General features: G+C 50.7%; 1 protein-coding gene across 1 annotated transcript; it reads left to right on the forward strand.

Moving 5' to 3' along the window:
- Positions 1 to 4,486: 4,486 nt before the first annotated feature.
- Positions 4,487 to 8,360, forward strand: RGS16 (regulator of G protein signaling 16; the record flags this gene model as incomplete). Its single annotated transcript, XM_084250349.1, has 5 exons — positions 4,487 to 4,722; positions 5,639 to 5,749; positions 6,569 to 6,630; positions 6,922 to 7,088; positions 8,139 to 8,360. The coding sequence occupies exons 1-5, from the start codon at positions 4,679 to 4,681 to the stop codon at positions 8,358 to 8,360; spliced, it is 606 nt and encodes a 201-aa protein (XP_084106475.1). The 5' UTR covers positions 4,487 to 4,678.
- Positions 8,361 to 11,580: the final 3,220 nt, after the last annotated feature.

Raw genomic sequence — 11,580 nt, forward strand, 5'->3', positions numbered from 1 at the left:
GGAGACAATCACTTCTTGTACCTAGGCTGAGCTGGGTCAACTCCTGTAGCCCAGGAGGGACATGGTCTCCAGAGACTGCCTATTCCATGTCTTCTAGAAGCGACCTCTGCCTCTTTATCCAGCTGCTTTGGGACACACACTGCCCTGCTGTTTTATGCTGCTAACCCTAAACTGTGCATCTACAACCCAAGTGCCTCTGCCCACATGTAAGGAATTCCTAAAGCATTGCACCTTCGTTGTACTCTGAACCACAACAGGCGTTTCCTAGCTGTCTCCAACTTAAAGCATGCTCAACTGCATATACCGTCATGTTCTGGCCAACTTCTGTGACAGCTCAGACCCCTCTTTTTTTTTTAGCATGGCCCACCCTCTGCCTCTGGCCTCCCTCCCTTGCCTGGACATCTGTTGTAAAGTCCGACAAATAATTTATTTTCACCATCCCCCCCGTCCACGTGAGTTCTGACTCCCCAGCTAGATTCTAATATCATTGAAGTCAGAGAAGAGGCTTCAAAGCTGTCCTTTCCGCATGGACCGGGGGAAATAGTCAATTCTCAAAAAGGATTTATTAGCAGATGGACGATTGAATTTGGAAGATCCAGACCACCATGGACCTTGTCTGTGTCCAAATCAGAGGTGGAAGAAGTGTTTTCATTTCCCCTAACAGTTCTCAGCAGAGGTACCCTCCTTGGGAGTGGAAGGTGTGCTGGGAGGCAGGGGGCTGAGGGGGAAGGAAGGCACAAGGGCTGAGACGTTGTAAAGGCAGGACTGGACACTGAGCAGGTTTTCTAGGATCCCATGCAGACCGGATAAAGGAGGAATCAGAGTCCTTAGTGGTTTTTTGTAGGTTTTTATTGGGATTACCAGGTACATGGCAGGCAGGGGTGCTGGGGGGCTGGGAGGCTGGCAGGCCTCCCAGGCCCCAGCAGGTCTTCACTCCGGGCTCTCCGGCCATCTCCCAGCTTCTGCTTCTCTTGCTTCTCTCTAGGCTTCTCTTTCGGCTTCCGCTGCTGCTGCTGGCGTCCCCGTGATGCCGCCCTTAAAAGCCCAGTCTCAGCCCAGGTGAATCCCATCTACCTCTGCCCACACCCTACTCCAGGTGCCCGCCATCAGGCACGCATTCAGGACCTCAAGGATCCATCATCTATACTGATGGCGGGAGGGCAGAAAAGCCTGACATTTTCTTTACCCTACAGACGTCCTGGGATGTTTAATTCTACCCAGACTTTGCCAGGATTGCTAACCCCAGATGACCTAGGCAGGGATCTGCATCCCCACACCCTGCACACGTCATAGCTAAGCGGTGTGTGTTGTCAAAGCCAGTGTGGGTCACAGGTGAGCTCAACTTGCGGGGTTTACTGCCACTGTGGAGTCATTACTGAAATTGAACTGACTTACCTGCTGGGAAGAGAATTTGGGATAAATTGTGAACTTCCAAAAGTTTCTGCCTGGAAACTGAAGAGGTAACCATGGCAACTGGGAGGCAGGCTGTGCTCAGAGAGGGCTCTTCATCTTGAGCAGGGAGCTTTGTGCTGTGGGATTTGCCTGTCTGCCACTGTGCACATCAATCCCTTTGTCTCTTCTGCTGTCTTTGTTGAGTGGGAGAGAGTGCTGGCTCAGGAACCTGGAGAGTAGACCCAGGTTTCAGCTGTTTTCAGTTCCAGTGGACTTAAACCGAGGGTACCGTAAGCACTGTTATTTTGTTGTCTGCAAAATGGAAATAAAAACCATCTCTGACCCATTCACAGGGATGTAGAAAGGACAGGGTGATTTGAGGAGGTTCTTTGCAAAATGGAAATTAAAAACCATCTCTGACCCATTCACAGGGATGTAGAAAGGACAGGGTGATTTGAGGAGGTTCTCTGCATAATCCTTGCTATTGTTAGACTGTTGGGCTGATTGCAGTGCTGTGCTGCTGAGGGCGAAGCGAAAGTCATTTTTGTAATATGAAGAAAAGCTGTCCCAGACACCACCCACCTGGCAGCTGTATAATAAAAGCATGCTTTGAGGCATGAGCAACACCAGGTAAATGCAATCTCACATTGGCTGACAAAATCCTCCAGCAGAATGTGCTGACCACGGGCCTGGGGGGCTGGTAGACTGCACCCCCTGTGGGTGGAGGACCATGCCGAGAAACACAAGCGTTCAGAAGGCATCCTTCCAGAGCCCGGTTGCATGCCACTACCCCCTCCAAACCCTGCCTACCTCCCTGCCCCACACCAACTTTTGAGAAAGGGCTTGTGAGAAAGGGAGGACAAGAGCCTAGGCTGGCAAGGTAGGAGGTGCTGGCATCTGAGCTGCTGCTATGCCTGTCACTGTGCCCCACTAACTACCCACTAATGGGCCAGAGGTTTGGGGAGAACTCCACTCTGGCTCCCAGAGTGCATTCTGTCTCCACTTAACTGGATCATCTTTGGCAGGCCCTGCTTAACAAGGGGGCCGCCTGGTCAAATGACCACACATTGTTCTGATTTGGACTCCTGCACAGGCAATGCCTCCACTCGTACCTCGCAGGCCTGCCTCTTCTCGTTCTCCGCTGTGGTTTCTCCTTTTCCTTCTCCAACTGGCTCTTCTGGGCCTTCTCACTGAGCTTGTTCAGAGGGGGAAAACTCTGTAGGGTAGATGGAAGCGATCAGGTTTTTTCTGCCCTCCCCCCATTAGCATCAATGATCGGCACCTGTGATCTTACATGGGTGCCTGGTGGCGGCGGCTGGAGGAGCAGGAGGAGCATGGTGTGGGCATGTGTAATGGACACACCTGAGCCAGAGACTGAGCCTCTAAGGGTGGTGTCCGCAGAGGATGGGGGGAGGCAGAGAACCACACAGCCAAATGCAATAGAGACCAGCAGAGAGACCAGGAGTGAACACCAGAGAACCCAGAAAGAGTGAAGATTGGTCAGGGGCTGGGAGTCCTGGCAGCCTCCCGGCCCCCAGGCCTTCTGCCTGCCCTGCCCCTGGTTGCCTCACTACAAATGGTGTAGAAAAATTATTAAAAGCCTGAAAAAGCCACTGAGGGCTCCAGGATGTCTCTTACCCATCTGCCTGGATCATAGAGAACCTGCCCCTTGCCTTGCTGGCACTACAGCCTCCTTCTCTTGTTTTTCTTTTCTGACCCTTTCCTTCAAGGCCATGCTGAGGAGGAGTAACTTTTAGATAGCCCCTCATGAAATAAAAACCTCAGTACCACGAGGCACTAAACCACAACATTTCCTGGTGGTTGAGCCCTCCCTGTGTCCCTGTTGAGTGAAACGGAAAGTTCACACTTACTGAGAGCTGTCCGTGTGTTGACACTGAAGTCCCTTACGGGTTGTTGCAGGAGATGTGGCATACAACCCACACCCCCTCTTTGGGACTGAGGACCTCATCCCCTAGCCTGCTGACTGCTGGAGGCTTCTAGCAGTCTCTCCCGGAGTTGCCCTTGACAGAGTTGCCCTGCTCAAAATTAGGCCTCTTCTGGGGCAACTTCATTGGACAGAGTCACAGTGGGGTACAGTGGCCCACCCCCTTGCTTCAGTGGGGGAACTGGCCCCCTCCAGAGCATCCTCTGCACCAGCGTCCCTCTGTATGGTAAGAGCAGGGCATTCAATTCCCTCTCTGCCCTGCTCTGCTTCCCTGAGAACTCTTCCAGCAAGTCTCTGCTGAGTTCCTGTTCCTGGGGACCTCAAATGAAGAATTTGCTTATTTAGTGCTCAGGACACCCTTATGCAATAAGCATGTCATGGTTCTCATCATCGAGAGAAGGAAATTGAGGCATGGACAGGTGAAGGTCTCCCATTAGAAAAGAAAACATGATTTGAAACCTGAAAATCTCACCATGGAACCCATAATCATAACCTCACAGGTGGCCTCTTAATAGCAGCCCCCAAGAGAACTGAGGCCGTGATGCCTTCAGGGGAAGGCGAGAGGAGGGGCACCACATGTACTACCTGGCCCAGCACACCGGTGCTCTGTAAAGTCTAGGTGTCTCCCCATAAGGCCTGCTCTTTCCAACTCTGTGATCTTGGGCAAAGTCTCTAACCTTCTGACTCGTTTCTCCCTCTGTAATATGGAGGTGATGGCGAGATGATGATAAATGGTAGTCGTCAGAATAATCACCACGGCTGCTGCCTGGGCTGCGCTCTGTGCTCCTGTCTTTCCCTCAGGACCCAGCAGGCTCACGCTCCGGCTGTGATCCAGCTGTGTGGCCCCCCTCCGCCCCCCTGCGTAAACCCTCCTGAAAACTCGCCACTGCTAAGTTGGTTTCCTGCTTTAACTAAAGGTTGATGGGGGTTTTCCTGCTAAAGTGGGTGTGCGCTCTTCACCCCACAGTGACTTCTGGCCGCCTGGAGGAAGGGGCAGCCCCCGCGGGCTCCGGCCAGGACTGCAGGGGCGAAGTCGGCGGCGCGCGGCGTGTGGCGCCCCGCCGGGTGCGGTTCCCGGCCCCGCCTCCGTCTACACTCGGTTTTCGGAGCGCCACCCAGCTCCCCCATTGGTCGGCGGCCCGCGGCCCGCCCCGCCCCTCTCCGAGGGAATAAAAGCCGCGGTCTCCCCGCGTCGGCGTGTGCATTTTACAAATCTCTGGTAAGACTGTCCCTCTTAGACCGGTGCCAGTAACTGCCGTTCCTCCGAGCTTGGAGCTTCCGTGCCTCCCCCTGGAGCCCACCTCTGTCCTACACACGACGTGCTGTCCTGCACCCGCAGCCATGTGCCGGACCTTGACCGGCTTCCCCACCACCTGCCTGGAGAGGTAAGAGGAGCGTGTGCCCTGGAGCTTGTTCAGCTGCCTGGAGTAAGAAGTCAAGTCCCACTAACCCTTAGGGAGTGGAGGGGCAGCACCTGGGTGGACCAGAGAACGGGGCGCTACTGACTTGAGTGGAGAGGCATAGGTCAGCCTGGTTCCACCTTCTCAGATGCTTCCCTTGGAGTCTTAGAGAATTTCTGGGCCAAGAGAAGGGAGAAGGCAAAGCAAAGAGGGGCAGTGCGACCACTGCTTATTGCCATTCCCCATCCTCTGACACATGGCAGTCCTTCTCAGGTGACTTGCTGAAGATTCAGCTGCAAGTAGACCACATTGGCATCACCTGGCAGTACTGAGTGTTCCCCGATTTCTTAAGTACTTGGTTTTCATTCTGCTGCCCAGATCCAGGGGCACGAACCCCTCCTGCCCTGGGAAGGGGAAGGCAGGAAGGTGTTTTTCTGGGGGTCCAGTGGTAAGGCATGTGCTCATTTCCCAGGGCATTGCTCAGCAGCCTATAATCCCTGCTGGAGTTGGTGGCTGGGAAGGAGAAGGCAAAGATAAAGGCAGGAATCCATTTCCAGAAATATTCCTGACGAGCCTAGAGGGTGCTGGTGCTCATCAACAAGCAAATAATAGAGTGGAGAGACTTAAGAAAGAAAAACGTCCACGTGTGCACTGCTGTAAACCCAGAAAGTGGAAGACTTAAAAAGTTTAAAAGCTCAAACATTGCTTCTATTGTTTCTGGGTTCATTTCACAAATGAGAGAAGCAAATGTTAGGCCCCAGGAGCAGCCCTGGCTTCCGAGGAACTGTTAAGGCTGGAATTTGGATGGTACCCCTCCCCTGAGCTCTTCTAGCACCCCATAAACTCTCTGCCCTGACTGAGCAAATGGAGAATACTCACATGTTCATGCTTTGTTTTCCAGAGCCAAAGAGTTCAAGACTCGCCTGGGAATCTTTCTTCACAAATCAGACCAGGGCTGTGATTCCGGGAGTGCTGGCAAGTTCGAGCGGACCAGTAAACACAGCAAAGAGGGGTGAGTCCTGATGATGGGCCACAGACCCCTGAAGGGGGGAGCCAGATTTAGGAAAGGATCATACAAAGGAAAGCAGTAGGAGCAATTAGGACATGCTGGGGTGGACCTGTCAACCCCCCTCCCTGGAGATTTTAATAGGGCATTTTGCTGGTTTGCTATAACTGCTTGGCTCATGGGTGAGTGGGAGCAAGGAGTGTGGTGGTCTCGCTGGACCTAACATTTCTAAGTGCAGTGACAGAAGAGAACACCCAGGGCCTGAATGTCTAGTCACCACACTCTCCCCTCTTCAGATGTTGCTGCACATGTGAGCAGGGGTAGGCCAGGGGCCAGGACCACTTAAAAGTTTTAAATCAGTGACTCTCCTTGCATTAGCATGCACTATGTTTCAAGTCACTTTTATATTGAACATCAGCGGTGCAGGTACAGTGCTAGTAGACATAGAATAGCTTCAGTGATAAGTAGATATAACTTCAGTTCATCAGACCTGTATTTCCTTGGGTAAGTGTACAAGACAGAGCCCAGAGAGGTGGGGATAGAAAAAAGTTTGAACAGCAAAGAGGCAGCCCTAGAGATATTTCCTCAGGGCCAAATGATCCCTTCCTGGCTTTGGTTTCTGGTAACTGAATTGTCCTCTAGAAAACACCACTGTTTCACCCTCACCCGCCATGAGTTTGACGAGTCAGCTTTCATAATCACCAAGCAAGTGTTTATGAAAATCCGCACCTCCCATCAGAGTTCTGGCTAGAGTTTATGCTGTGTATTTGTTTGCTGATTTTTTGTTTGTTTTCATTAAAATTGTGGCTCTTTTGTTTTTAACAGAAACATCTCAGAAGATGTGCTGGGATGGAAAGAGTCGTTTGACTTGCTGCTGAGCAGTAAAAGTGAGTAGGACCCTGTTGTGTCTGCCTGTGGTGTGGATGGCACACGTGTCCCCATGTGCTTTGGATCCAGCCTGAGGGATGCTGAAAGCGTGGGCAAAATAATAGTAGTAATAATAATAATAATCACCATCCTCTAGTGTGCCAGCCTCTATTCAAAGCACAAAGGCAGGTCCTTGTTCAAGAAAATTACATCCCAAAAATAGAGCCATTAACTACAATTGCTGTCTTCACTTCCTTTATTCTCAGTGTCCCACAATCTGACCTGTCTCTTTCTCTCTCCCCTACCCCCAGCTGGAGTGGCTGCTTTCCATGCTTTCCTGAAGACAGAGTTCAGCGAGGAGAACCTGGAGTTCTGGCTAGCCTGTGAAGAGTTCAAGAAGATTCGATCGGCCACCAAGCTAGCCTCCCGGGCTCACAGAATCTTTGAGGAATTTGTCCGCAGTGAAGCCCCTAAAGAGGTCAGAGCTCCAGCATGTTCTATGGATACTCCGGACCCAACCAGTTCCTTCCTGGCTGAGAACTGGGGAGGGTGGCAGGGGCAGCAGGTGGAGGATTGGGTTTAGAAGTATAAGTGACTTTATTTGGCCCAGGGGTGAGTGGATATCTGTGACTAGGACAGCCAGGACTCTCACTGCCCCTGGCTGCTATTACCTCAGACCCAACCAAGGGCCCACGGCTTCTGTTTATTTTGTCTTTTGTTTATACCCACATGTGTAAGCTAAGCCCATTTTAGAGGTGCAAACTCTTTACACAAGTGGAAAGACAGGTCATCCTAGGCCCTCCTGAGACCTGGATCTGTCCCCTGGCTGACCTGCCTCTGCCAGCAGGTCTGTGGTCAGTGAACTTTCCAACCTGCTAGTGCCCGCCATTGTGGCATCTGGGTTGCATAAGGACCATGGGGCCACCTTGTGGAGAGATGATAGTAATATCGTCCTTTGGCATTTTATTTTCTGAGCACATTTACTTATTCTATAAAAATGTATTGAACACCGTTTACTTGTAAGGCATTATTGTTGTCATCGGGGATACACCAGTGAACAAGAAGTGTCTACCCTAATGGGAGGGGATGACAATAACCAATTCAACAAATAAATATGTGCCAGCTGCTGCTGTGTGCTCTGATAAAAACCAGGCAGGCCACGAGAGAGAGGAGAACCAGGCAGGCAGTGGTACAAGGTGGGAGGAGGCATTTCCATTTCATAAAGGAAGTCAGGGGTGGGCTGTCTGGTAAGGTGACAGATGAACAAAGACGTGAAAGAATTAAGAGAGGAATGAACATTCAAACACAGGAAGCAGCAAGTACAGAGGCCAGAGAGCATCTGTCGTGGTCACAGAGCAGGAAGCGGGCTTGTATGGCACTGGCTAGTGATCACATCAGGGGACACCAGGTTCCTGACTCAGATCCTGTGTTCCCACACCAGTCAGTCGTCTCTAAGCCTGTGAACCCCATGTCTTACTCCCTTCTTAACCCACTCCCCTCACCAGTGTGCTTGCCTTCCCCACCACAGGTGAACATAGACCATGAGACCAGGGAGCTGACCAGGATAAACCTGCAGACCGCCATGGCCACGTGCTTCGAAGTTGCTCAGGGGAAGACGCGCACCCTGATGGAGAAGGACTCCTATCCACGCTTTCTGAAGTCACCTGCTTACCGGGACCTGGCTGCCCAAGCCTTGGCTGCCCCTGCCTGTCCGTCCAGCTGCAGCCCAGCTGAGCCCTCACACACCTGAGCCTCCTGGCAGTGAGGAAGCCAGCCTGCAAGAGAGGTTGAGTCACCTACCCCTAAGCTGCCGCCTCTGTGCAGGAGGCAGGGTCTTCCAAGCAAGCGGGAGAGGACTGGTGGGGAAAGTCACTGGGCAGCCTGTCTTGGGAGCCACAGCCTCTCCTCCAGATACTGTGGGCTGAATTCCATGCAGGAACTCAGGACCTTGGGGTGAGGGCTGAAGATGAAGGCTGTCGGGTCTCAGTGGGGAAAGCCACGGTGGTGTGAGAGTTCTCATTAGCTCTTGTCATTTTGAAGGGGACTCTTCCAGGGGTTTGGAAAATGTACATAAAAGGAAGCTTGAACATGAAGAGGGAAGGCAGCCAGCTCAGCTGTGTGCCTGGTGAACTGTTGACTTCGATGGCACCCCGTTTTCCTATGTCCCAGGCTGTCCTTGCACAGAAAGGAGCCCTGGTTGTAGAACCTTCCCACTCTGTCCCTATCACCTGCCTCTGCACTGCCAACATTCCTTTGTCCAGCCTCGCAGTCCTGTCAAGGACAGGGAACCAGTGGGATGTTTTCCCTGTGAGATTTTTATACCTCAAGCACTGACCTTTGAGTCCCTTTCTAAGTCAGTAGAGAGTCCCCAAAAGAGGACATCTTGCTTGTGTGACATTAGTCTCGGCGTTCTTGGTGACCTCTTGCAGGTGGTCCCTAATCCTGGGTTTGCAGCAGGGTCCACCTGTGAGCAGGGCTTTAGCTCTGTGCTGCCCTTGAACGTGGGACTACGAGGAGAAAGGTTGGTGAGCGGGTGTCCAGTTCTCATGCTGGGCAATGAACCAGCATGTGGAACCAGGGGCAAAAGGACCATAACTAACACATTTCCACTTGGCAGTTCCCAAAAGTTCTGCTCAAATCAAGCCAATTTTTTTTGTGGGTATAAGAACAGGGGGGAAAGACACCCCAGGATGGAAGGGGAGTCTCATGTTTCTTTCCTGTGAATGTGAGATGCACTTTCTCTAGTGTGAGGGCAACTGGTACAGGAGCCAAGAGTTCCCTTGGACCGAACGCAGAAGCTGGGAGGGAGGCTGCTTGGAAGAGCAGACCCGGGGAGCAGAACCTGCTTGTCACCTCAGAATTACCACTGAACAAACATTCCGATAATGGGATTTCTGCAGGAGTGTAGGCTGGGAGGGCGATGAACCAGGATGCCTCTGACACCCCAGGAAGTGAGCACTGTTGTCTGCACTGTGAGCTTCTCCAGGAGAAAGTTATTTAAGTATAACATATTGTTAGTTTGGTGACAATTGTAGCATAGTATCTTGGTTTCTGTAGCTGTGTCGTTGCTGTTGTTATTTATTATTGTGAGCTCAGTTTGCCTCTCCTAGCCACTCACAACTGGAGCCGGCAGCCTGTCTCCCTCTCTTGGCCAGACTCTACCTCTGCAGGTGCTGGGAACTCTTAGCACCTGTTGGGAACTACTGTTAAAATATTTATTTATTGTTGACAACTGGAGCTGGTTTCCGAGATAAGCATAATGTATTCAACCCCTGTCTTCCTGGCTCAGCATGTTATATTCTTATAAAATAAAAATAAAGTCAAACATGAGATCCTGTCTCCAAGGACTGTGTGTCAGGGGAAAGGGAGTGGGGAAGGCTGTGGGGTTACGGGAAATTCCACAGGATGGGGAGCAGGACATGAGCTTGCCATCAGGCAGAGCCACATGTGAAAGACCCACGTCTGCCCAGTAACCAGTAGAATCAAAGAGCAGGGGAGAGGTTCTAATGATGGCCCCCGAGATTGGCAGCCTCCTCCTGCCGATGAGAGTCCCAGCTTGTGTTGGGCTGTGTTGGTTGGACCCGGCTCAGCCCGATGTCATTTCAGAGGCCACATCCTTTGCCCACCCAGCCAGGACTCAGCTGGAGCCATTCCCAAATCTGCCTGTGACAGCACAAAGGACTGGTCCCCATCAGGATACTCGATAACCTGTATCATCCGTTAGGTGGGAGCTTCTGTGACATGTCACTTTTGCCTGCTTTCAATTTGCATTAGTATTTTAGAATTTCATATAAATTCCAGAATTAGCATTCTTTAATAATTTCATAGAAATCTCTGAAATGAGCTAGGAGATGGCATTCGACAGGGGCATCTCCATGCCATGGGCTGAGTATTGAGCCCAGCTTCAGAAGAATTTGTGATGGTTGCCAGGATTAAAATCTCTGTCTCTTCCAATTGCCTACTTGTTTTTTTAAAATACGTTTTGTGCTGAAATGAATACATTTTGAAATGTTTGGGGTTAAAATATTGAAATTATTTTTCATATATGATGACATTTTCATCACATAGCTCATTGATACTTATTAAACTAGTATTGGTTTACATGATTATGTAGATTTAAGGTGTACAGCCTTCTGACTCAATATCGATATACATTACACTATGTTCGCCCCTGAAAATCTAGTTTCTCCCCATTATCATACAGTTGGCTCCTTTTACGGATTGACTCTTCCCCCTTCCCTCTGGTAACTGCTCTTTTGTTCTTATTGCCTTAAGGGTTTGTTTTTTGTTCTTCCATTTGTTATGTGCCACCTAGGAGTGAAATCACATGGTGTTTGTCTTTCTCCACCTGACTTATAAGCTTATAGCCTCGAGGTCCATCCATGTCGTTCTCCTTTCTCGTCTACTAATCCTTCTCATTTTTTCCCTTATAACCACTATTAAAAAATAATTCTTCTCTGTTGAATGACCTATGTATATACAGACTTTCTATTGCCTTTTATTTTTCCCCTATTAAGTGAAGTGACCACAGCTGAGAGATCTACTACTGCGAGGAGACCCCAAGGAATCACACTTGAAGCCCAGGTCTAAGGGACAATTCTATGGGTGACGCCAGGAGGGTCTTTCAGTGTAAGTACCTGGGAAGGAAGACAAGGGCATGCTCTGAGCTCATTGATCCTTCTGACACTTCTGCAGGAGGGGTGTGACTACCCCTGGGCTGTGCCCAGGGCAGCCAGCTTGAGAGCCGCAGGGAGATGATCTGAACTCAGTAATACTGTGGGACTTCCAAAGTGCAAGGACTGGTGGAGAAATAGGTGGATGAGGAAAGACGGGTTCCCAGGGAGGCAGGCAGGTAGTGACACTAACCTTTTCTCATGACTCTGCTTTCCTCTTTTTGCCTTTTTACACACGTTTGCAATAAGTGAGTGCATCCCATGTGCCTGGCTGAAAACCAAAAGCAGTAAAAGTAC

Source organism: Talpa europaea (genome assembly GCF_964194135.1).
Source record: "Talpa europaea genome assembly, chromosome: 12".
NCBI lineage: Eukaryota > Metazoa > Chordata > Mammalia > Eulipotyphla > Talpidae > Talpa > Talpa europaea.